Source organism: Syngnathus floridae, chromosome 20, assembly GCF_059516105.1.
Source record: "Syngnathus floridae isolate MCC-2025c chromosome 20, RoL_Sflo_1.0, whole genome shotgun sequence".
Lineage (NCBI taxonomy): Eukaryota > Metazoa > Chordata > Actinopteri > Syngnathiformes > Syngnathidae > Syngnathus > Syngnathus floridae.
The window spans coordinates 1,498,523-1,523,478 of record NC_142432.1 but is presented as its reverse complement, the minus strand read 5'-3'; the positions used below and the strand labels follow the sequence as shown (position 1 = coordinate 1,523,478).

At 43.1% G+C, this 24,956-nt stretch overlaps 4 protein-coding genes and 1 long non-coding RNA gene across 9 annotated transcripts; 2 read left to right on the top strand and 3 right to left on the bottom strand.

The window, feature by feature from the left end:
• Positions 1–286: 286 nt before the first annotated feature.
• amer2 (APC membrane recruitment protein 2) lies at positions 287–3,574 on the bottom strand. Its single transcript, XM_088364120.1, has one exon. It carries the CDS (start codon positions 3,404–3,406, stop codon positions 1,409–1,411), a length of 1,998 nt encoding a protein of 665 aa, XP_088220246.1. The 5' UTR covers positions 3,407–3,574; the 3' UTR covers positions 287–1,408.
• A 2,538-nt stretch (positions 3,575–6,112) lies between these two features.
• On the bottom strand, positions 6,113–11,385 carry mtmr6 (myotubularin related protein 6). Its single transcript, XM_088363335.1, has 15 exons — positions 11,143–11,385; positions 9,715–9,846; positions 9,385–9,547; positions 9,153–9,310; positions 8,760–8,888; positions 8,548–8,682; positions 8,344–8,476; positions 8,154–8,263; positions 7,928–8,053; positions 7,809–7,858; positions 7,580–7,673; positions 7,398–7,504; positions 7,066–7,200; positions 6,869–6,995; positions 6,113–6,748 (listed from the first exon to the last, which is right to left on the bottom strand). Exons 1-15 carry the CDS (start codon positions 11,164–11,166, stop codon positions 6,392–6,394), a joined length of 1,980 nt encoding a protein of 659 aa, XP_088219461.1. The 5' UTR covers positions 11,167–11,385; the 3' UTR covers positions 6,113–6,391.
• Positions 11,386–11,646: 261 nt separating this feature from the next.
• Positions 11,647–20,733, top strand: nup58 (nucleoporin 58). 3 transcript variants are annotated; one of them, XM_088363336.1, is made up of 14 exons: positions 11,647–12,067; positions 12,340–12,494; positions 12,616–12,645; positions 12,854–13,132; positions 13,200–13,362; positions 13,431–13,496; positions 13,628–13,802; positions 13,947–14,026; positions 14,103–14,221; positions 14,302–14,384; positions 14,544–14,745; positions 18,690–18,773; positions 19,132–19,230; positions 19,612–20,733. In XM_088363336.1, the coding sequence occupies exons 1-14, from the start codon at positions 11,988–11,990 to the stop codon at positions 19,779–19,781; spliced, it is 1,785 nt and encodes a 594-aa protein (XP_088219462.1). In that variant the 5' UTR covers positions 11,647–11,987; the 3' UTR covers positions 19,782–20,733. The 3 variants fall into 3 exon arrangements, with proteins under 3 accessions (XP_088219462.1, XP_088219463.1, XP_088219465.1); XM_088363337.1 differs by lacking the exon at positions 18,690–18,773; XM_088363339.1 differs by lacking the exons at positions 18,690–18,773; positions 19,132–19,230.
• On the bottom strand, positions 16,166–21,385 carry LOC148380664 (uncharacterized). The gene is made up of 3 exons (XR_015854624.1): positions 19,075–21,385; positions 18,868–18,923; positions 16,166–16,673 (listed from the first exon to the last, which is right to left on the bottom strand). It is a non-coding gene; the product is annotated as an uncharacterized LOC148380664 (long non-coding RNA).
• ropn1l (rhophilin associated tail protein 1-like) lies at positions 21,034–24,566 on the top strand. Of its 3 annotated transcripts, none has more exons than XM_088363341.1 (6): positions 21,034–21,175; positions 21,608–21,740; positions 22,274–22,397; positions 22,504–22,665; positions 23,018–23,193; positions 24,021–24,566. In XM_088363341.1, the coding sequence occupies exons 2-6, from the start codon at positions 21,610–21,612 to the stop codon at positions 24,112–24,114; spliced, it is 687 nt and encodes a 228-aa protein (XP_088219467.1). In that variant the 5' UTR covers positions 21,034–21,175; positions 21,608–21,609; the 3' UTR covers positions 24,115–24,566. The 3 variants fall into 3 exon arrangements, with proteins under 3 accessions (XP_088219467.1, XP_088219466.1, XP_088219468.1); XM_088363342.1 differs by lacking the exon at positions 21,034–21,175 and adding an exon at positions 22,081–22,191 and having other exon boundaries at positions 21,600–21,740; XM_088363340.1 differs by lacking the exon at positions 21,034–21,175 and having other exon boundaries at positions 21,527–21,740.
• The last annotated feature ends 390 nt before the right edge of the window (positions 24,567–24,956 follow it).

Sequence of the window (24,956 nt, the reverse complement as noted above, 5' to 3'; positions counted from 1 at the left end):
AATACCTGATCACATTGTGTCACTATTAAAATACACTTGGGGGGGGCTCTTCATGTTTGAAACACATTTGCGGATGGGCGAGGGAGGAATTAGAAACTATACAGTCATTTGCTTTGCTCCTATAAAATCCTGCTGACACACACAAAAATATATAGCTACTAATCCATGATCTACAAAAATGTCAAGCTACATTCACTTTTCATACACACCTGAAATAGCCCCTCATTTTTTACAATGTACTTGTAATTCACCAATGGCTTTTCAACATTTCAGTCCAATAATAGGAATGGTTAGGTAAATCTTTATTTGAAACCCTGATGGAATTTCATTGTTGCATTTTTGGGAGTCGGAGGCAGGCAGGCATATTCTGGAAGAAGTTAGTCCCACTACAGTTTGTTAGATGGAAATGAATAGATTAGAAAACTGGAGCAGTCACAGTTTGAATCCGTGCAGTGGGAGAGTAAGGATATTAAAAAAAAGCTGTTAAAAAGAAAAAAAGCACTACATACAGATATGTTGTTTTTGCACGTTTGTAGAAAGCTGTCAGGTGGAGTTGCAATAACAAGTTTTGCCGTGTGTTTGTGCAAGTGTGTGTGGTCCCTGACCTTTGCATGTGCAGCCCTGAATGCAGACAAAGAGTAAAGTTTATGTCAATGCATCAAGATTTCCATATTGAAGCACATTTCCAAAAACATACAGTCAAACATTTGTGTCCGAACTTCCCCATGCTGCAATCGGGAAAGTTACGATGCAAAAGTCCAGCTGGAACGCTTCATAATTGAAGTCTTTGCATGCAAAGTGTCAAAGTGTGACAATCTGTGCTCCACAAATAGAGAAGCTTTGAAATCTGTGCTATATTATTGTTGTTTTACATGCAAATGTTTAATCAGGATGCAAAACTTTCATCTTAAAAAAAGACATTCCAGTCTGTTTCAAACTATTTCAGGAAAGATACTTTGGCTCTAAAGTGGGATAGTTCAAGGGTCATATTGTTGAACGTCAAGAGGAAATTCATTTCAATTTGTAACTTCATAAAAGACTATAAAAGCAGCTTATTTTTGCAGTATGTAGTCATGAATTGGAGCTTTGAAATCCTCCAACATGCAGCTAGGCCTTTTTTTTTGCAGGTAGTTGAGAGATGAACTTTTCAGAGTTCATGGATTGTCAAGGGTCAAGCTTCCAAGTTCCAGTGAGAGCTAAAAGACAATCTGGATTTTTTTTGGAGTCTCCTTGTGACTTTTCTCAGGGTAAAAAAAAACATGTTATTCAATTGTAACCTTTAGGGACGGAGAGCTTTTAAGATTCAAAACTGCACAGGGCAACATTTATCTTGGCTAAGGAAAACATTTGGCTCTGTAAAAAATAAAAAAACAGCACAGGAGTCAGCCTCTCAAGTCCCCAAGAGTAACTACTTCTTCGAGGCTCTGCTTGCGGGGCCCGGTTTATTTCCGGGACGACGCACGGGTACCTTGGATACGGGGATTCTGGTGCGAGGAAGTGCTTGGGTCTTTGGCGGCGACAATTCTGCCTCCAGAACAGACGAGAGTGCTGATTGGCTCACGGACTGAGGCGGCGGCGTTTGTCTTGCGCTGACTGGGATCTTGGATTCCCGGGGAAGGCTGGCGCTGCCTTTCATTGAGCGGAACGAAGAAGAGGACGAGGAGGAAGGAGGGCTGAGTTTATATTCTGTGGACAAGGAGGACGAACTGTTTTGGTCGTCATCGCCCTCCGGCCCCTCCGGGTCATTGTAGAAATCATACAGGCGGTCCCCAGAGCAACTGTCACGTGACATTTGGTGCCGCTGCCCACTTTCCTCAGGTGTCGCCGTGGGTGTTGCGGAGGGTGTTTCCCAGTAGCCTTCGTCGCTGAGCGGTTCTTTGTCTCCAGGTGATGCCGGATGACGACCGTGAGGTAGGAGGGGTTTGGCCGCTCGACTTCCTACTCCACCCACCACAGGAATCTTACTGAGGCCCAAAGATTTGACCTGTAGCGTCTTACGATCTGCACATGTATTGGTTGAAGATTGTTGGCAGCTGGCGGAGGTGAGGGTACGAAGGGGGTAGGTGGAGGTGGGAGTGGTGCAGGCGGGTTGGAGTGATCGGGGCAAAGCAGGGGAGTTGTCACCAGTGGAAGGCAGCATATGCCAAAGCCCCTGCATGTCAGCATCGTCCACTCCCTCCGGACTGGCCATTTCCTCCCCGCCACCCATATAAGCCACCACCCCACTGCCCACTGCGGGTGGTTGAGGTGTGGGGGGCACCCGGGCGCGAGCAGGAAGTGAAGCCGGAACAGGAGATGCGGCGAATAAAGATTGCGCAGAGGAAAGAGGGACTTTTGATGGGGATCCACGAGTCGGGGGGCAGGTGACTCCAAGCGGTCTCCCAACACCTGATCCGGCCCCTCCTACCCCGCCGCCGCCACTGCTGCTACTACTCGTCCCACTTCCCCCATTGCCAGCCATCTCCTCTTCTGCATCGGCAATAATATCCCCACAGCCCGTGAGTGAATCAAAGCTCTTAAGCGATGTGACGTCATTGAAGAGAAGAGAACACAGACGGTCCACCGAGGGTTCCGAAGGAGGGTCGCCGGTGCTGCAACACTCCAAAGGGGGTGTGGCGAGTGAGGGGGTGAGGCTGGAGACTGAGGCTTTGGCTTTGCTGGTGGCAGGGTGCAAAGGGGAGTCGTTGGGTGTGTAAGGAGAGGGAGAATCTGGCTCAGCAGATGGGCCTGGCATGGCCACGCACTGTGTGGCTGTCAAGGAAACACTCTTACTGTGAGCCTCGACGACTTGGAGGTTACATTCTGCCTCTGTCTTGCCACTCGGGGTCGGTTCAAGGATGAGAGAGATATCCTGGGCCGTTTCAGTGGCCGCACCATCCCCATCCTTCTCCCTCTGGGGTTCCGACTCGTCCCCATCGCCTTCGTTTGTTTTGTCCTTACGTCGCCAGCGGATGCTAGTGAAAAAGCCTTTCAAGCCCCTCCCTCTTCGCACCAGTCCCGCACTGTTCTCATTTGACCTAAGACTCCCACGTCGCAGTAGAGAAAAGAAACTTAAAGATTTACTGAGAGACCTGACAGTTCCTGTTTCTAGCGTCGACAAGCCCTCCCCTCTCTGTGCATCAGCATTATTGCTGGACCCGATGAGCCCATCGTGTGTTTTGCTTCTCACCAACTCGCCCGATGACATTGAACCGTTGCCATTCACAGAATTGCCAGTGTCCGAATGCCCGTTGGTCCCGTTCAGCGTGGCCCCTTTGTTCCTGAAGGAGAAGAAGCTGGCCATTCCGGAGCCGGTACGTCGCTTTGCGAAGAGCTTGAAGGCAGCTTTGTTGATCTTCCCGGTAGGCGGCTGGGGGTCACACGGAGGGGCCGCGGTGGGGTCCGCACACTCCGTCTGCACTTCCATTGTGTAGCTTTATGGCTTCCCACTCTGCGGGCTCCCACTAGCACTTTCCTTCTCCCTTTGGGCTTTCTCTGGATGCGCATCCACTCTCCCTCTTTCTCTCTCTTTCTCTCTCTCTCTCTGTCTCTTTCTCTCTCTCCACGCTGCTTCCAACAGCTCGATCACTCCCACTCTGGCTGTCTTTATCGCCTGCCTGCCTGCAGCTTTTCTCTCTCTCCCTCTTTCTCACTCCCTCACTCTCGGTGCTGCTCCTCACTGTATCCATGGCAACAGGGTGGGCTAAGCAGCTTTCGTCAACGTTGGCAGGGCGCCGGAGTCTGTCCTCCCCCCACCACCTTCCCAGTCACCAATGCACTATTGCCCCCCCCAAAACAAGACATTAGTTTTCACACCCTTCCATCATTGTTTCTGTCGCTGCTGCAGATTCTCTCAACGCGTGTGCACAAACATATCAAATAAATACATTTAAGTTACACCTTCCCTAAAAAAAATCTATTTTTTGCAGGAGTGTATTGCATTCACCTGAAAAAAAGAATGAAAAGAATAAAAAATATTCCATAAAACATATTCAAAAAAATATTGGGGTCGATCCAGTGAATACACTTCCATAGTTTTAAAATAGTAACCACAATACTGACATAAAAATATTACATTCAACTAATTTCACAACTTGATTATTTGATTAAAATATATAATTTACTGTTCAGAAGTTATAGTATATTCAAGTTAAAAAAAAAAAAAAAAACATTGCCTATGGGGGATAAACAAAATACTCCCATGCCAAAAAAGCCTCAATCAGGAGGCCAAGGCATCCGCCAGGCTCAACAATATGAGCAGGCTTAAGCCGGGATATAGATTTAGAGACATTTTTCAACACTGTTGGGGTCAGAGAAAGAGCTCAGACTTAGCACTTATACCGTTAAAGCAGTTATTATTGACCATATGGTCCTGAACTGTCCACCATATGGACCCACAGTATCGGCGAGCATTGACTCATCAACACATCTAATTCATTTCAGCTTTTATTTACCTTGCGTTGTGCATTCAGAATATAAAACCTCTTTCCCGAGACGGTTCTTATAAAGTTGTAAGCTTAGAATGTTTTGTGAGAAGAATAATTAGGGTGGGGGGACTATGGAGTTGAATCCAACATCTGATTGATTCATGATTTGATTTAGAGCTATGCTTTTCTCACCCAGTGTTCTCCTTTCAGGCCTGATCTACTGTGGGTGCGCTTTTTTTGCTTTTTCCTAGTGATTCCACCCAACCCCCCCATGAATCTCCCCGATCCACCGACCCAATTACAAGCATCCTTCTCCCACCCCTGCTTCTTCTCTCCTCCTCCTTCTCCTCAGTCACTATGGGCACCGCAGGCGCTCCTCTTCCAGCCCACTGCTATCAAACAATGTCTGCATTCATGCACCCCCGGGCGGGGCGACACACAAACACATTTTCCAAAGGGCTTCCCCTGGGTGAGGCGAGGAAGCGCATGGCTTTCACCCGTCAGGCGTCATCACCTCCTCACAGTGGCGACTGCCCAGTCGAGTGCTGCTTCTCAGGTAGATGCAATGTTTACTAGTGCAGAAAGCCCCTCGGCCATGCTAGCGGGTCAGCTCAGTGCTGAGCAGCAGATGGCTGATTGATTGATGAGTGATAGCATGGCCAGACAAAGGATTCTACTCAGGACCCAGTGTTGTTGTTGCTACGTATCTCCCAAGGTCATTGAGAGTTGTGTGCATGTTTTTCAGCGGAGCTTTGAAAGATGTTCATTTCTGCAAGCACTTATTCAATTAAGTATTTAGAGGCAGAGTGAAAGAGTGAAATGTACTGTGTTGTGCTGTGCTCAGCTACCCCGAGCACCATTGGGAAGCACTTCACAAATAAACCATGACTACTCTAATTTGCATGGAAGATGGCTGCACGCATGCCAAGCGTGTTTATCCGGACATCTTTCAGCTTTTGCCATTTGTAATCTGATTGAGGAAGTAAATCCAATCAGGTGGCAAATCTGTGTGCTGCAATTTGTTAGCCTCAAGAAATGGCTACCGAGCCAAAAAATGTGAATAAAAATAGAAATACAAGGTACTTAGAATTATTTTTGTACAGTTTATGATGGTGCCAGTGTGAGCATGTAGCATTTGAATATGACATCAATTCCTGTAGGACAATTTATTTTGAATTAGAATAGTCAACCAGCGTCACAGAAGAAAATTCCACTGCAGAAAATGATTTCATCCTCTAATGTTCTTTCAATTTAACTACTTGTTTGATAAAATACTTGATGAGCAGAATGGTTGATGTGAACCAATAGGATTTTAGGATCAATGTGCATTAGTCAGTCTGCTTATCTGATCAATGTGAGATGTGAAATAGGATCAAATGATCAATGGTGGCAACTGTTTACAGCTGAACCGCTTCAAGGTCCTCGAGCCAGGGTTGGCTTATCCTCAGCCACCAGGAAGCGAGTGGAATAACGAGCACGGCCCAAATTTCTGGTTTGGTGTTACTTCCAGTTTGATCTAAGATTAGACTGGCTGCGAGCCCTCTGTGGGGATTGACTATTACATATATGTATAAAAAAAGGATTAGTCCTAATCTGGTTAATGTGACATTCGTCATCAAATCTCAGGACAGCACGCATGTCCATGCATTCAGCCAATTTTTTTGTAAATCGAGTATGCAGTCACACACAATGAAACGAGAAACACATTTTATAGTGGATGAATTATTTCTCATTTATTTTTCGATAGTGCATCCCAACATTCATTTTTAAAAAAAAGAAAAGCAAATGCATTTCTACAATTGTAAGATATGACATGATAATGAGGCTTTCCATAGAGCTTTAGACTATACAGACATATAGAACATGGCCCATTGAGGACCATTTTGTAATCAGCACATAATCACGTGAAGAACAAGAGCTTTTCCACACATTTTTCAGTAAATTGTTATGATGAGCCTGTCCTTTCCTCACAATATCCCCGTTTCTCAGCAGGTCATGCGTGCCACTCCAAACTCCAGACTCACAATAGCCGGCTCCTCTTTGGCCACATCGCTATTGTATGTCCCTTCCAGCTCGCCGTAGCTCTGCTTGCGGCTCTCGGAGCCGCTGCTGCCCTCTACTGTCCTCTCGATGTCTGTGCTCTCGGTGGCCTCCTCGCCGACCTCCTCGTGCTCGTCTTCCTCCTGCTGCCGACGGGCCTCCTTGTGATTCATGGGCGCCCCCAAGATGAGGGAGTCCGGGCGCGGTGGGAGGGGTTTGTCAAGCGAGCGATGATCCCTGGTGGGAGGGGCCGCTGGGAGGTTGGCGGTCACGACTGGCGTCACACCGAGCTGGTGGAGCCTCTACATGCAGAAGAAGGGGATGACAAAATTAGTATGGATCCCCAAGTGTTACAACGGTGGTACATTTTAGGTTTCTGGGGACAAAAGTCATTATTTCTTGTCTTGAGTGTGTTCACTTACACTCTCCAGTGCTTGGAGCTTGCTCTCCGCTTTGCGGCTGTTCTCTCTCCCAGTTAGAATGGTCTTCAGGATGGACTGTCGTGGGTGCATGGAGCGATCAAACTGGTGGTACATGTTTCTCCAAAACCTTACGCACAGACGCACACAATATCAACTGCTGGTAAAAGAAAAAAAAGTGCACAAAAGTTGGTACCAACTTGAAATGGTAGGGCAATGTGGAGGGCTCCAGCACAGGCTGCGTTTCAGCATATGCGGGGCTGTAGAACGGATTCAAGTAGTTCTGTTTTTCGCTCATCAGATGCGCCCACAACGAATGAGTCCGCTCTCTTAGCCTGGGACACAAAAACACAAGAGTCCCACAAGATCAATATTAACACCACAACATTTTAGGAGGCTAACCACATATATTGAATTTGCCAGTGTAATGGTCAGAGGGGTTTCTAGGTGTTTTGATTTTTCTTTTAATAATCTGCATACTATTACATAGGCCCCATGTCAGTGTATGGCATGAATGAGAAATTAGACTCACTGAAGGTCTTCTCTCTGCCTCTGGTTGTTGCCGAGGAAGTTTCCATACTGGCATGAGTGAACGTGCTCATGGATCTGCAGCAGGAACCACTCGCTGAATTCGAATGCCTGGAGTAAAAGAACTCGAGATAAAATATAACAGTAAAAGCGCCTTGCATGTGGCACACATGCATACACACATACCTGAGGGAACTGCTCAGATAGCTGCCAGACACACTCCAGGAACTGAGTGAAGATAGGAGACACTTCCTTTGGGTCTCCATCCAGTTGGTCACACCTAAAAGTTGCAGTTTACATGACAGTAACTATTCATTCATGATCAAAAATGCTACTCAGTTTAAGGAAAGTAATTTGCCAGTTACACAGTTGACTGGTCTGTACAACAATGAAACTTACAAAGTTACCAACTTACCTATCTGCAAACTTGTGACCAAATGAGATCCAGTCTTTCTCGATCAGCACCTAAAACGACCAAACAAGGTGAGACAGCTGCAAGCAGGAATCGAGAACATCCAAGAAGGTCAAAGGTACCATGAAACCCTTGATGGTGCGGTAGTAGGGGTCCATGAGCAGAGCTCCCAGGGAGCAGACCTGCGCTGTTCGGTCCCACCCGTCCGAACAATGAACCAACACGCTGGCTCCTTCCCGGGTCACTGCCTGGATGACAAGTAAATGATAGATATAGCCCACGTCAATGCCTCACATTTTCATTTACAAATCTATCTAACTCATGATATACATTATTCTTGACATTTACCTTCGCTAGGAAAATCGCTGCGTCCACAACAGCCTTGATATGCCTCAACCAGCCGCAGCTCTCCAGTCCTACCAGGTAGTCACTCATGGAGAGGGAGCGAGCTCCAATCACTGAGGGTCACAAACAAATCAGATCGCTCAAGTTAAATATCTGCAAACAGATGCTATTTAAAGCAGCGGCGGTGTTGGACCTTCCAGCAGCTTTTGCAGACTGGTCCTCATCACGTGGATGTTCTCGATGCCCACAAACTGGAAGCGAATGTTGGAGTAGTTGTCCTCATTCTCGTAGCCTTTGCCCGCCGCTCGGTTGGCGAGGGCGTTCAGCTGCAAGATAGTGGTGAGATTAAAAAGGCAGCGGCGTATAAACTACTTGTAGTAATCACGTTTGGTCTTACTTTTGGCCGTGTGTCCATGACGTAAACAAATCGGCTATTGTGGTTAGCCTTGCTGATAGCCTGTAGCATGCTCTCATCTTCTAAACAGCGTGCACTGAAGCCAGAGAGAGGCTGGCTGCATCGGCACACTGCCGCCTGCCATGATGGACACACAACAACAACAATATTGCAATATTAATTCATGAAACATTACACAAATCAAGTTCACGTACCTTCTTCTCTTGATAGAAATAAGTAAGCACTGGGAAGCGTCCTTTGCTCCTGAACTTGGAACTGCCCACAATTATGGGCTTACTGGCCGTGATGGGGACGTACAGGTCACGTGGATAAGTCTCACAAATCTGACAATAAAGGCATGCAAACATTCTTAAATTATTACACAACATGGAAAAGGGGCTTTTTATCTCATTTTGAACTAGGATGCTTCATTTTAGGGTTACTGCTGAAGCTTTAGCGCCTCCTTCTGGACTAAATGCATAACACGTTTAAAGGTGTGTTCCCTACTGTTGAAACCACATATAAAGGTACTTGGCTATTGTTTATAACAAAATAGTTGCCCCAGTGTATTTTTTTGTCACGTTTTACAGAACCAGAACATCATGGACCTTGTAGTCTCTGTTGACATCCGTGAGTTGCCATTGGTCGCAGGGAACACCCATCCTCTCAAACTCTGCTCCTAAATCAATGAGCTGCCACCCTTCCTCACGCTGTTGGTCATTCTGCTTGGGATTGTAGGAGAACGCATAGAGCTCCTCGTACGACTCTGCAAACAAGGAAGGAAATTGTCAACACAGACACCTACAAGATATAAAGTTAGTGTCTTAGAGTGAAACCCACCAGGTCGCAGAAGGCGCAAAAGTGAGCTGTAAACATCATGGCAGTCACGTTCTCGCTGCAGCACAAAGTGAACCACTCTGAAGTTACGACACTGAATGACCAGTGGACATCCTGAGGTGGTGAGTGAGAGCTTCTCCACCGATGCGATATGGTGATGCAAAATCTGCAGAGAAGAGTGGATGTCGAGAAACACCGGTACGTATTGTGTAAGGTAAACAAAATGACGGCTGTAGGTTTATTTTACAACGGACATCTTTGAGGATGATTATTAAGGTATGATATAAAATGATAGGGATGAATTTGAAATCCAAACCATCACAATCCACTCACCCAAACCTCTTGTGCGGCAGACGTTGAGTTGTTGGAGCTGCTCTCCACGAAGATGAGATGCGTCGCTGTGAGGTACAGTGTGCCGTTAGTGGATTTGTTGCTGAAGCGGTCCAACAGGCGCACCTGCTCCACCTACAAGCATGCACGGGCACAAACATGCCAAAATAATCAGGACACGCCTATGCAAGGGCGTCATTTGGGAGCGATTTTGTGGGGTGAGGATTTAGGTTGACACCTTGAAGAAAAACCCTCTAAGAGAGTGTTTGTGCAGCATGATGCCAGCCGGAGTGCTAGTTAATCCTGACCACCTGGTGCTCACCATCCGCTAACACAACTAAATGCTAACTGAGGACACGCAATACAAACTCCATCTGCAATGCAATGTCATCATGCAGATCAGTTCATGCAGGAATGAGTTAAATATTCACTCATGTCACATTTTTTACACAGTGAAGCAGTTGTGATTCCCAAGTTAGATCTACATAAACAGGTTTTACGCTCATGTCTCCAGAAAAGTGCACACACAGGCATGCTATTCTTTCAACCAAGCTGATTTCTATGGCCAAAAGGTAGTTGGTATTTTTGTCAGCCATTGCTGCAAACAGTCGAAATTGATGATTTATCATTGCAGCAATTCTTAGTGACTCAGACATTCTTCCTCCGTTTCCTTTTTCCTGTCCTTGTCTCAACAGTGATGAGAGCAACAATACAGGAAGTCAGTAGCTAAGCATGTAAGTTTAGGGCGGTAATGGTGTCAATTATTTTCCTTAAAACAATTATGCTAATTGTTTAACTGATGCAAGTGACATACTTGAATAAAGGGCTTATAATTATAAATAATTATAGCTAGCAGGTCTTTTCACAGCCACTGCAATCATACAAAAACGTTTTAAAAACATGAACAGCGCCCCTTGATGGTCTCTTTACAATCTGTAGCATTCAGCCTGATCTTCCTTAAGCGATTTAGCCTGTGGTGACTGACTTTGACAATCCAATTTTGTGCCAGTGCTTCTTTAGAGGGTGGTGTCTCTCTAATGTCACAAGAATAGCAATATTATTCCACACACTTATTACACTTATTACGGGGCCTCCTCAGAGAACACACAAAGATGCATATAAGTGATGCTGGAACAGTGCTTTCTCATGCAATTATTAATTCGGTTTGCATTGACAGCTTTTCTTTTTTTTAAGTGGATCAATATCGTAAGGGTGTGACAGTTTAAAGAGTACAAATGAAGTGGTGCAAGGTGAAACAAAACAGATGCTTGTCACGTCCCGAGCAAGCTAGCGACACTTGCATGGATGCACGATCATATCACACGCATTGCGGGTGCAGTATATGAAATGAAACAGAACAAATCTTGTTTTCAATGATCACCCTCGATGTGAGGCCGAGCTTACTGCATTTAGCTAGAAAATGTTAGCTACCTTCGGGGTTCGGATGTGCTCCATGTCTCCGGGTCGTAACAGCTGTCAGCGACTTCAGAGTTCACGCAACGCCTTCCACATATGATTCTATCATTGATCAAATCGTATTTAAAATGTGATAGACAATCAAAGAGTACGATGTCGGGTGCATTCAGTATGTTTATTGTCAATTACTTGACTCTGGCATCCGCGTAAAGCGATCGGGAGTCACGCCTATGCCAAAGGTGTACGGCTTTTCAAAAGAAGAGTTAATCTAACTGTCAACCAAATTTAAAATAAAATAAACAACTTAATTGAATCAAATATTACTACGGTAGTTCTATATTACACTAGAGGTAAAATATGACAGGAATGTGACATTTACTTTGTCACTACATATGTGTTTTAACTTTATTTTGAAATTTGCTTATTACGCTTCCTACAGCTGTATGGCAAGCTTGGACCACACGTCACGTGAGTAGAAGAACGTCATGCTGGGTAATGTAGTCGACTACATTTTTACCCAAAATGCAATGACATTTTGTTGGTAGCAGGCGGGGAATAGGAAAATCCACGCCATGCGTGGATTTATCCTTAGGTCATTGTCATTTTTTATCGTTAAACGGGATACTCTTGGCTGAGACACACATTGAAAACCAACCGGACTACTTTGAAGCAGTTTAAAAACGATGGTGTCTTTAAAAGAAAACCATTATACGCTCAAATAGAACTGCTGTGGCCCACACGCGGGAATTTCTGCGAAGCTAACTTGCAGGCTATCGGCGATGCTGCGTTTCCTGCTGCTGCTCCGCTAATGTGGTTAAAGTACAGAGTTGCCCTTGAAGGTCTTTAATGCTCATACCACGATGTCTGGATTTAACTTTGGGACGGGAACACTCGGTTCCACCAACACTGGAGGGGGGTTTTCATTCGGAGCAGCAACCAGGTAATTGAAACGCATACGACCAAGCTAACAAGCTAGCTTAAGTAGGCAACATTCGCCCGCACTAGTTTGAGCTAACTTAACATGAAATATCAATGGCCCGTTTCACGAAATATTTTTACGAGTGGGTCGTCATTGGGCGTCATTGTCGTCTGACTTAAATTTGAACTAATATTAGAATCTGTCCTGCTAACGTAAACCTCTATGTCAGTAAAATCTGTGATGATTCGTCAGATAAAACTGAAGAACTTGTCCAACTCTCCCATTTTTCTAAGTGCACCTCCGGCTAGTACTGGTGGCTTCTCGTTTGGTAATGCATTGGGTGCCACCCAAGCCACGACCACCACCAGCACCCCATCACTTGGTCTAGGAGGAAGTCTCTTTGGTCAGAAACCTACTGGAGGGTTTTCATTTAACACGCCTGCTGCAGGTAAGTCACACCTCTGCAATCTTTTTTCTTAGTTGTGTGGGTTACTTATTTATTGATCTCTCTCCCCATCCATTTGCACTTCATTTTAAATGCTACCCGATTTATTTATTTTTTATTTCAGGTGCTGCTCCCACTGCTGGACTAACATTAGGTGAGCATGTGTTTTAAAGCAGATGTCCTATTTATAATTTAAAACAGTCTCCAGGTGTCTGGTTTGTTAGCAAAATGGTCAAGAATGATAGAAATGGTATATAAGCAGTTTCACTTGTGGAAGCTGCAGTTCATGTGTTGTATCTACACGTTAAAACACTGCTAGTTAAGACAGGATATTATAAGTTATAATTCTTGCCTGTGTCCAGGGGCTGCAGCTACTACAACAGCCTCAACTGGCTTCAGCCTAGCCTTCAACAAACCCACTGGCTCAGCTGCGCCGTTCTCCCTCACTGCTGCTACCACAAGCGCCACGTCTGTTCCCACTGCCACGGGTTTATCATTTGGCTCTGTCTTGACGTCAACGGCACCACAGCAGCCCGGGGTGACGGGCTTCGGGCTCGGCCTCGGCAGCACGACAAGCACAGCAGCTGTCGCGACAGTTCCTTCACTGGGTGCCAGTCTCTTTTCCAGCACGCTGGCTACAGGTTAGTAAACAAAACATGATATGATTCAGAATGCTCCATCAGCCCGTCTGTTCTCTGTATATTGCAGGTTTGGGTCAGACCGCTCTTGGAGGAGGGGGCTTAACATTAGGTTCTTTATTAGGCACTTCAACAGCAGCCACGACAGCCCCTGCTCCCAGTATTGGCTTGGGCGGGGTTGACTTCAGTGCCTCCTCTGAGAAGAGTGACGCCTCATCTGGAGCCAATGCCCAGTAAGTCATGCACATCCGTGTACATACCGTACGCCGCAAATACTAAATGATCTTTTTCCTCCTCTAAGGGACAGTAAAGCTTTAAAGGATGAGAACCTGCCTCCAGTCATTTGTCAAGATGTTGAGAATTTCCAGTAAGTATGAATTTAAAGTGCCTTGTGGCACTAGTCTGGTCACATTTTAAATGCTTATTTTTTTTATATTATTTTGTGACAATTGTTGCCTTCATTCAGTCTAAAACTGTGTTTCCTTATTTTTCCCCCAGGAAGTTTGTCAAAGAACAGAAACAGGTCCAGGAGGACATCAGCAGGATGTCGTCTAAGGCAATATCCAAAGTCCAGGATGACATCAAGACCCTCAGGCAACTTCTCTCTGTCAGTGCCAGTGGGCTGCAGCGCCAGGCTCTTGCAATTGACAAGCTAAAGCTGGAGACTGCACAGGTACGGTAACTACAGATGTAACCGTTACGCCTCATACTTATAAACCAATACAACCCTAAAATGATTTTTCTGTAAATGTATTTCAAATGACAATCCTCCCCCTAAACCTAGAATGATTTCAAATCTTCTATTCACTCAATTAAGGAGCTGAAAAATGCGGACATTGCACTTCATACACAAAAGACGCCTCCTGGACTTCAGCATGAAAACACAGCTCCTTCAGAGTAAGTGGCTTTTCACAACTTCCTCTGAGTTCATTTCATCAAGTCATTCATGGAGAAAATACAACTTTTTGTTCAGTTATTTCCGTTGCCTGGTGGAGCAGTTTGAGGTGCAACTGCAGCAATACAGACAGCAGATCGAAGAACTGGAGAATCACCTGACCACACAGAGTAGTGGTTTTCACATCACCCCTCAGGGTCAGAGCCGTTAATACTCTCGATCGGCTGTTATTTTTTATATTCGCTGAACACTTTTCTTTGAAAAATCCTCTTCCCAGACCTGACCATGGCCATGCAGAAGTTGTATCAGACGTTTGTAGCCCAGGCCGCCCAGCTTCAGTCTGTACATGAGAACGTAAAGGTCAGCACAAACTCTATGGAATGTCTGTTTGACCCTTAAGTCGTTCATGCATCTCACATTTTTCCTGGGGCAAGCAGGAAATTTGAGAAACACCGAAGTAAATACATCTGAACTGTACTTTAAGCCACTGGTAACATTTTCTTTCATCCTATGTTTTAGATCTTAAAGCACCAGTACCTCACCTACCGCCGGGCCTTTTTAGAGGACTCAACTGACGTCTTTGAGTCCAAGCGGGCGTCCAACAGGAAGTGGCAGAGCACGCCACGCGTTACCACCGGTCCGCCCCCATTCTCAAGCGTGCCAAATGCTGCAGCGGTGGCCATGGCAGCCACACTGACCCAGCAACAGCAGCCAACTACAGGTCTGACTGCCTACAAGTTTTAGAATGTTCTCGTCTAGTTTGAAACGACACCAGTTTTCATGAGTATCACGTTTTATTGGTGTAAAAAGGAGGGAAAAGTTCTTGCTTGTATTCTTGAAGGAAATCCGTAGAGAAAAGGGAAAAATGTCTCTCCTTAATTGGAAATAGTTTTATGCCTTACCGTCACATCTCTGATGCCTCACTTTATGGGCTGGATTGATTTATCTAACTCGCCTTATGGTCCAATACCAGTTGAAGTGGAAACCTGTTACCCCGACTGAGCCAAAATAATTGGAATGTCACACTAATGGCCAAGAATAGTATTGCTCCACTTTATTCTATGCTTTAATTGAGCCCACCCAATCAGTATTTTTATTTTCCATGACTAACAGTGAGTGACTAAGGATGTAAACTTCAGCGTGGCAGCTGCTTTAGTTTCATTTTCCCTATTTGTTAATGACCACCACAAGACTGATTTTAATAAAGTTCTCGGTTGTTTCTAGTAGGAAGATGTAGGATCTATTTTCTAAATAATGCCGTAAAAAAATACGGTGGTTCTGAAGCATGCCTCTTGTGTTGTACAGGGTCCGGCCAGTAATAGGCATCTCTTAAAAAATAACAACAAAAAAACACTTATCTATTATTACGTGGTATAAAACACACAAGGTCTGTTAGCATCACACAGCAGTCATTCCATTTTCCACTAAGTACCGAAAACAATGTCATGGTACGTGATATATTCAAACCAGTAAAACTGGCCAGCATACATGTTTTACTGGTTGTACATACCGTGCTGGCAAATATTTGGTGAAATCTGCACACAAATAATCCAATACTAATCTCATACAGTATTTATGATATCATTGTTCCACCAGCTGAGCACTTCATAGCACAACTTCATAAGTGACTTTTAGCTTGTTTACCGTGACATCAGGGCACACTAGTGGACATTTGTTTGTCTTTCTTGTGAAGAATCAGTAATCAAGGTGCAGATTCGAGAGCAATATTGCACTGTGGAGGCAGTGGCAGTATTTTATTTTTTTTTCCCATTGGTCCGACACTTGAATAAACCTGGTTGTAGTTTTCACATCTTTGTAGCCAAAGCTTCCATATTCCAGTGGAAATAATTCTGGTCGAACCACAACCAAACTGTTAAGCTCCGCATTGCTCATATGTGAAATATTGGAGCTTGGGTATTACCGTCATGCTGCATTCTATAAAAGGGATAGGCGCGACTAAATAAAATGTCTTTCAGTATTTCACTATTTCAATAATTCATGGTCCCTGCTTGTACACCATGAATTTCTGACTCAGTAGGTGGGCCCTTTCCAGGAATAGGGCTCATCCAGTCACAATTTCATTGCACGAGCTTTATGTATTTTATTTTGCGGGAATAGAACATTTCACACTTGAAGAAGAATGCCTTTATTCAACAAAATTAAGATATTCCACCAATGGGAGGCTGCTGCCATGCAAGGTGCTGCCAGGCGCCACAAATTAGAGTTCAGTGTCTTGCTCAAGGACATTCGACATGGTTACCAGGGGTGAGGATTGAACCCACAACCTTCAAGTTGAGAGTCGAACACTCTACCAACCTAAAAGGGCAGTCAAATGTAGGCAGCCTACCTGGTCGACAATATTTTAGTGAATAAAAAAAAATATATTTATAATGGCAATGAGCTGATATTTTGATCTATTTTTGGGTTGTACTGACACTGATACACATCTAGTGTTTGCGTGGAAGTTGAGTTGTAGTCATATAATATTGGGACATGATTGTGGTGTATAGAGCTGAAAAAGATTGAGAATTGTCGACGTACCAATATTTATAGATTTGAGTGTTTCACCCACCTTTTTTTTGGGTCCTGTGTAACCGGCAAAGAAGTGGCAGGCCTGCTCTCGCTTTGATGAACCGACTCGTTCGGTGTCTGTGTGTGATGTGACATCATTGTTGTCATGTCAGCTATTTTCATCTCTGAAGTGGTAATCCATACATTTGCCAGTACGAACTAAAAGCAATATTTTCTGGAATGCAACGCGAGTTGTCATCATTTAATCGACTTTCGTTCAGTATTTATTGACTTGTGTTTACATGATGAGAGATGGCATCATGGACAAAACAACAATACTTGTTGTTTTTGTGTAGATTGTTGAAAGTGTGTGACGCTACATGGTGCTGGCTCAAAGCGATCTTTACATTTGTGCTACTATGCGTAAAAGTCAAATGTGCCAAATGACTCAGGACTACAAGCGAAATTGTGAAAACACTGTTGTTCAACGGTGACTTAGAAATCAAGAGAAGTCGTGGTTGTGAACTGTTGAAATTTCATTTTGAGTAATAATTGAATTCATTTGAAATAGAAATACTTGATTGCACGATCATTAGGCAGTCCCATCACAAAAACATGTTTTGACGCTTGGAATTAATGTGATTATAATCAAGTACAGACAGTTGGCATTTGGAGGCGTTGGGGCACAAAATTGTTTAAGCTGTGTCCTGACCACGCATTTATTTTATTTTATTTTTTTTAATCATACATTGGAATCTTCTTAACATGTCTTCCACCGCCGTACTTAGCTTGACATTTACACTGGTTGCATTAGTGTTAACACTGTTTGGTACTTGAAGTCAGTCGCCGCTAATTTGAGTACAGTACATCTGTCTCTTTGGCTTTCAGACTGTTCCTATTCGATGATTTTATTCTTCTTATAAACTACCTTTCTTCTCAATATGGCTTCTTAGAGGTCAGAGTTCATTGACAAGGACTCTTGAGTTCTTGACACATTTAAAGACAAACGAATGTGCATGAAATACTCACGACACAAGCAACACTGATGGAGAGTGGTTTCAAGTATTGCTGGTTTGAAAACCTACGACTTCCACTCTAACTTATCACTGACTCATTTTTTTTTAGAAGTTTACAGTGACTGGCAGCCCTGAAATGCCAAATCCTTGTGTCTTATCTCACGCTTCAATGCTTTGACTTGTATTTAAAACCTATATAACCAATGCCTGTTGAAATAGTATATTTAATAATTTAATATATGATATGGTGTGCCTTTTAAACTATATTCAATAACAGTGTGTGATGCTTTTTTTTAACAGAAGCTGGTTCATTCACTCTGAAATCTTGACTCTTTGGAAACTTGTCAAATGCAGTTAGTAGCAGTAGCAGTTAGTAACCTACTACTACCGATTGTTCTAAACTTGTTTGTTTCTGTAAATTGACCTGCATATTTAATTGACAATAAAACATTTTTTTAAACAAAGAAATGGTTGTCCGTGTTTATTTTCAGCTGAAGCAAATTTATGAGAAACAAAGACAAGTTTTGGAGTGAAAGAACTAGCCACATGTTTTCACACAGTCAATAAAAGTAGCCTTACTGTCGATTTTATTTTATTTTTTAAACATATTTTAACCAGAGTGGAACTTCCATAGTTTAGTGTGCTCCAGAAATCAAAGCTCGAGTTGTGTAAAATATTTTTTTTTCCCCATGATGCCGTCACAGTAGGAGAACACTTTCTTAGTATATGACCTGTACACTTATGTTTCAGTTCCATTCAAATTAATTTGCTGGGAGCTTAAGAGCCTTGCTAAACACATGCATTTACCGTCTATTACATGCATGCAGGACATTTTCAAAAGGTCATTTTTATTCTATAGCAATTATTAGATTTTTAAAAAAAGTATAGGATTTTAAGTTTCTCATAATCCAAAAATATGGCACTTTTTCAACTGTTAGTCAACTTTGGAGGTTCCACTGTGTACTAGCAAAACTGTACCTTCAAAATCTTTTTTTTAAAAATGAGAAAAATAAGAGGATTGTTGATTTATGTTTAACTGTGGCAAATTTGAGTTTTTTGTATCGTCAGCCTGTAAGTAGGGGAAGGCGCTCTGTCAAAGAAAGCTTTAAAAAGTAAAGAATGTCTTCGTGTGCCACAGGGAACCAGGCACCTTTGGGAGGAGGGTTTGGCAACCCCTTTGCCACAGCAGTGGGCACTAGTTTGGGCTCGACCACTTTGGGAGGTATTGCCTAAGTTTTTCTTTGAATTTTTACTCCTCCAAGTTTGATAGTGACTGTGTGAGGTAGCAGTGAGTGTTGAATCTGAGCTTGGCTTACCACTTCCATCTTGGTGTATGGGATATGTGCGTTCAAACCACCAGAAAGCTGCTCCTCTTGTGTTATGGCAGTTTTGGATTCATGCAAAAAAAAAAAAAAAAAACGACTTGACCTGAAATGCAAAGTGGTCTGAACGCACACCAGATAGGTTCTCTTTGCTTTGCCATGCTGTATGCGTTCAGTACAGACCATCTTGTGCAGGCTCACCAAGTCTAAGCTGTGCTCGGGCGTCTGACTGACTGCCATTGTCTTACTCTCCTACAGGTTTTGGTGCAGGGCCAGGATTTGGTGGGGTGGGGACAGGGGGTTCTTCTTTTGCCTTCGCCACCACCACTAAGCCCACAGGAGGCAGTCTGAGTGCAGGTACATGTGGTATGGAACTCCCCATGCATGATTGGTTGGCATGAAGAACACATGCTGTGTGTCAGTATTTTTTAGGAGGATGTAGTTGGGTTGGTATCCAGCGGTTCTTCAGACTGATTTATAGTCATGTCATTTTTGATACTGGTAAATGATCTTAATCGACATTCTAAAATGATTGTTAGAATACCTGATCTACTCATATAGCCTATGTTGTTGTTAACCTACCCCACAATGGAGGAAGCTTGTGTATGCTCTCGTGCTGCTTTTCTGGATTCAGCACCGACCGGGTGTCTTAACTCTGCAGGCAGGGTACAATGTGAAATCACAAAAAAATGGTTTTCTTCCCCCTAATTCTTCCCATTTTCTGTTTGCCTTTTCCAGGTTTTGGTGGTACCAACACCTCAGGCTTTAATTTCAGCAACCCTGGCATCAACCCCTCGGCTGGACTGACCTTTGGGGTGTCCAACCCGCCCGCTGCCGGCTTCGGTACCGGGGCGCCTCTGCTACAACTCAAGAAGCCCCCCGCTGGTAATAAACGGGGCAAAAGATAGAAGACTTAAAGAAGCTTGTGATTTGGATTTGTAGCTTTTTTGTAGACTATTTCCCAAAACTCATACAAGCACTGGACAAACTTTAGGGATGTTTTAGCACTGGAAATTGCTCTAGGATTTCCTGTTCTATTCTCCACTGCCTCTTTCCCTTCCATTCCATTCTATATTTTAACTATGGTCTTCTGTTGGGTGGGTATGCTTGGTACCATATGTGCCACACATTAGAAATCACCATTTAAGGACAATAACTATATCATTATAAAGTGTCATTTATGACTTAGGACCAAAATCGTTTTAGTCATGAAATCGACAATGAAATGTTAAACATGAACATATACCACATCGCTTTTGGGAAGGTCCGACTTTGGCCAAAGTTCCGTCCAGAGAATTGAGCTAGGTTTAATAGTTGAGCAATTAAGAGTCCAGCTAGGCATACTTTTATTTTTATATCCAGAGATAAAAAATGAAAAGTATCCTGATTGTGAGTGAATCTTGTTAACTTCTTTCCTTTGCTTTAGGCTTACCAATTTGTTTGGTGGTTGATTTTCTTTCTTTTAGTCAGACAAATGAAGCATTTTTTTTTACCTGGATTAAAAAAAAGCCTAATTTGACTAAAAGAAAAAAAAATAACTATAAAACTTAAATGAAGATAAGATGAATTTATTTGACTATATTACCAAATGATTTCAGTTCCACAAGATGTGCTGTGTCTCCCAAAATAATTAAAATCTTGAGATGCACTGTGCAATTATGATAAACTTCTGTCTTATACTTTTGTCCTGTGACTGCTATTGTGCATGTGTACCATTGAAAATGAATTTCTTTGTTGAGGATTTTTTTTGGAGGTCAATGTCAAAATCCATTATTACTGCTTGTTGTAGTTTTATTTTTAAATTACTAATCTGTATGACTATTTTCAAAAAGTCATTTGATAATAAACTTTCGTATTCGATGTTTTGCCTGATGTGGCATTATACTTCAAAAAAAGTTTGCAAGAACAGAATTAAGTTTATCATTGATTGATCCAAATGGTTAACCTTTCTTCACTTATAAATACAGCAATATAACTGCAATATAATAGCCCCTTATTTATTTTTTATTTTAATATAAATAATGGGTTTTTTTTCCCTCTTGTACTGTTTAAATGAGTGCATTTTACACTGAGTGGGAGATTTGGATTTGCAAGATGTAGTACTCTCCATACCAGCAGGGGGCGACATGTGTCGAATGGAAGCCAAACAGCACCACCTCTGAGAAAGCGGACGGCGTGGCCCGTCGCTAGGCAACCATGCTGCTGCAAATGAAGACTTGGCTTGGCTAGCCAAAACGCGTTCAACGATTCAAGGATTTAAAAACGGTTTGTTGTCAACATTTCCCGCTCATCAATAGTACAGGTAATATCATCTCCTGTATTTAGAAGAAAAAAAAATCCTCGTCTGAGTGCTTAATCCCGAAGTACATACCATTATTCTTCAAAGTGCTCCGTCTTTTTATTTCCAGAGCCAAACTCGTGGTCTTTAAAATGCTACTTGTAGGCATCTTACTTCACTCAACGAATTCCTTTTAAAAGTCGTCGACGGCTTAATTTTGTTAAACTGACTGCTTCTTATCAAGCATCAGGCTTATTTGGATTAAGTCGACGTTTACATGACATCACCGACGAAGTATTGCTAATCAAGGTGTTCGTAATATTGATGCAAAGTATTGCGTTACGTCACGAGATGTTCACCTGCCTACCTGCGTGTATACTTACCTGATGCCACTGCTACCAATTTCAAGAATCAAATAATTGCTCGTCGCTCATTTGACTCCGTTTGTGTTTGCAGCCATGCCTCCTCCAGAGACCATGTTCTGTTCCCAGCAAATCAAAATCCCGACGGGATTGCCTGAAGTCCTCAAGAACTTCACAAAAGCAGCCATCCGAACTCAGCCCAAAGACCTTCTTGTGTGGTCTGCAGCGTGAGTTAATTTTATTTTATTTTTTTTTAGATGCTCAGTGTGCCTGTATGCAGCATCACTGTGCCCCCTTTGACCTGTGCGTCTATTATATTTGCATTGATTGGCTTTAATTGGATCCCACGAGCTTATTTATCACTACACGTCTGGCTTCTTCATAAATGTAAGACCTACAAGGAATAATTGAATGAATATGTGTACCCCCTCTGGTCTATTACTGGCCAGTGAAGCTTAGCCGCCGTGTTCACAGAAATTAAAATGAGTCACAGAGTGAACGTAATGTGTTCTGGGCTACAAAATGTGCTAATAAATTAGTAACCATCTACCGTACTGTGTGGGACAGAGCCTATTGCCGCCCAAGCTCCAACTCTCTGGAAGTCCCCTGCAAATTGTAGATATACCTTCTTCTTAATGACATGAAGACAGCCCCACTTAGCTCAACAAGCAACCATGGGTACAATATTTAAAATGTATATGAGCTCATGTGAGACTAACAATTTTAATACTTGTACTAATCACATGCTCATTTTTGACAGCTACTTCGAAGCATTGGCTAAAGGAGAGACGCTGCCAGTCAAGGAGAGGCTGGAGCTTCATTTTGACAGCCAAGCCAAAGATGCTATGCTGACTCCAGGTCTGCTAAAGACACTTCACAAACAGGTATTTTCACTGATAAAGGTGTTGGCCATCATCACATTTTCTTAGGGTGTCATTATTATATCAGCATTTTATTTTATTTTTTAAATGTTTCTGATCCACTGTATAGCTGTCCACTGCAGAAACATGCGACATAGCGACGTTGCAGGACAAATGGCAAGCTTTATGCCTGCCCATGGAGCAGCTGGAGAACATGTTGATACTGGGCAACTTTGGCATGGACGTCAGCTGCATGGAGTTTTTTGCGCTAGGCTGCACTGCTCTGGGAGATGTAAGATTTTTGCATGATGACTTTGTTTGAGATGTAAAACGGATATTTAGTTAGGCCGTTTGAAATGAATTTATTACTACTACTGCAAGGGGGCAGACGGAGGGAGCACAGTAGCTCATTTAAAGTCAGGGAAGGCATTCACGGGCAATGGCCTCCAATGACATCCACACTGAGTGACAGTAAATTTCAAGCATGGCAAACTCTTGCGGATGATGTGCTCAATGCTCGTTGAGCTGGAAAAAATAATGAAGTCGATGCTGTTCAACACGTTGACCACACGAGGGCAGTCAAGCTCTGTATTACCGGTGCTTTAGTGTGTGTTCCAACATGCTGTGTTTGTGTCTTTTATAAGTCTCTCAAGACCTCCCTCAAGGTCGCCTGTGAGATCCTGACTGAGGATGAGGAGGGGGGAGCTGCAAGGATCCCCTTTGAGATATTTTCATTGCTATGCACCTACCTAGCTAACCTGGACCCAGATATGCCGCAGAGCCACATCACTGACTTCCTCGCTAGTCTGGAGCCACAAGCGTAAGTTCATTCTGATGTTTTTGCATGGTGTGTATACATTCTTTTCCTTTTTTTGTAAGATTTGTGACAAGTGAGAACATTCTGACCTCTGCAAAAGACACACTGTCACTTTGGGAGTTGGGCCAGGTCCTGCGGCCTCAGACGACCTAATGAGATAGTGTTCTGACGCGTCACTTTTTATTTCCTGAGAGCAAGAAGCAGAACGGAATTGTTTTGGGAGTTTCTACATCAGCAGGAAAGAAAGCTAAAAAAAAATAAAGACTCAACAAAATGACACTGTTAATGAATTGGCCTGGCAGAGCTCCTTCGAGCACATAACCCCACATTGCTCCCAATTACGGGTCGATATCCTTGTAGGGCTTCATTCACCATTATTTGGCTTTAAGTCAGGTTTGAGTTTTTTTAATGAGTAGCAAGAGACACAGAGGGGATCTATATAAAGTGTCAAATGGGTTCATCATTATACGTACATATGACCTTGCAGCTAATACTGCACAGCTAATACAGCTTATAATGTGTGTGATGTCATGTTTCATAACCCTTGAAACGTAACATCATGGCAAAGATATCAGCACCTTAGCAAGCTCTTCTTGACCATTAAAAAAAACTGCACATCTCCAGCAACATGGCAAATGTGGCAACGTAGTGCAAAATAGAATACGAGCGAGCGGACACAAAAGGCCTCCTTATGAAGCCCTGGCTGTTGCGCAATGTTACAGAACAGCATGATCGAGGCTTTTTGTACTGAAGAGAAGTTTTAGCACTCACTTTCTTGGCTACAACAGCATTGTTGGACATTTACTCATTGTGACACGGCAATGTTGCAGAAAAGCCCAGCACGGCATGATCAAACCTCTTGACTTCATCCATCGAGAGGATATGCAGCCGCCCAGTGACTCATCGGACAAAACAGTGTCATGACTTCTGAGTGTGGAATTTTGAAAAGCCTGCCAGTATATGCTCAATATTTATCATTTTTAAAAAAAGTAATTGTGGAACTGCATTAAGTATCTGCAATCTTCTGGAGAGGGAACCACTACTGTGATTAGTAATCAGTCAAGCACAACCCCTCCCCTCCCCTCCCACCCACCCAGTTGTAACCCTCTAATCTTATTGAAGTACTGATGATGTCATCATCCAGGCATATTTGGAAGATGCTTAATTCATTACTGAGACAACACTAACCATGCATTTTGTTCAATAGTTAATCACTAATTTCCAACAATTCAAATAACTCTCTATTGAGTTGTTGACATGGCTGTTATGGTTTGCTCGTGTCTACACAGAGATTTGTGTGTTTGCACAAATGCAATAATGTCTCTATTATTCTTCCATCTTTAGGAAGATGCTAAGAATAAAAGAAGCGATTTGTATTGACTGTGTTTGAGAATTGCTTTGTCACACATGACCAAACATCACGATAAAAAAATTAATTGAGGGCCATTGCGAGCTGCTTAAAAACTCAGTTGACATTTTATTAATTACTGTTCCACTGGGAGAAGGTCATTAGAGAATTTCAGTAAATCCAAGAACCATTTAAGTAAGCTATGCAAAAAAAAAGTGCACCGTTGTAGATGCCCAAAATCCATTCCAGCTGTTTCAATTTTCAAACATAATTTCCCATAAAAAGAATGTAGAGGTTTAATTGGTTCCACACTTAAACTGTCATCCTCTATTTTAAGTTCAAGTGATTACATTGTAGACAGAGTTTTGACACTTTTCCCCATCATAGAAGAGTAAAGTAAGACTTGTTTATTATTCTT

Bases quoted from the DNA above. Each gene is read 5' to 3' on its own strand.
- amer2 (XM_088364120.1), bottom strand. From the start codon at position 3,406: ATGGAAGTGCAGACGGAGTGTGCGGACCCCACCGCGGCCCCTCCGTGT.
- mtmr6 (XM_088363335.1), bottom strand. From the start codon at position 11,166: ATGGAGCACATCCGAACCCCGAAG. The intron at 9,311-9,384 runs GTGGGTTTCACT...CCTTGTTTGCAG, and splicing joins TTTGCGCCTTCTGCGACCTG to AGTCGTACGAGGAGCTCTAT. The intron at 6,996-7,065 runs GTTGGTACCAAC...TCTGTGCGTAAG, and splicing joins ACATTGCCCTACCATTTCAA to GTTTTGGAGAAACATGTACC.
- nup58 (XM_088363336.1), top strand. From the start codon at position 11,988: ATGTCTGGATTTAACTTTGGGACGGGAACACTCGGTTCCACCAACACT. The intron at 13,497-13,627 runs GTAAGTATGAAT...TTTTTCCCCCAG, and splicing joins CAAGATGTTGAGAATTTCCA to GAAGTTTGTCAAAGAACAGA. The intron at 18,774-19,131 runs GTATTGCCTAAG...ACTCTCCTACAG, and splicing joins GGGCTCGACCACTTTGGGAG to GTTTTGGTGCAGGGCCAGGA.
- ropn1l (XM_088363341.1), top strand. From the start codon at position 21,610: ATGCCTCCTCCAGAGACCATGTTCTGTTCCCAGCAAATCAAAATCCCG. The intron at 21,741-22,273 runs GTGAGTTAATTT...CATTTTTGACAG, and splicing joins CTTCTTGTGTGGTCTGCAGC to CTACTTCGAAGCATTGGCTA. The intron at 22,666-23,017 runs GTAAGATTTTTG...GTCTTTTATAAG, and splicing joins GCTGCACTGCTCTGGGAGAT to TCTCTCAAGACCTCCCTCAA.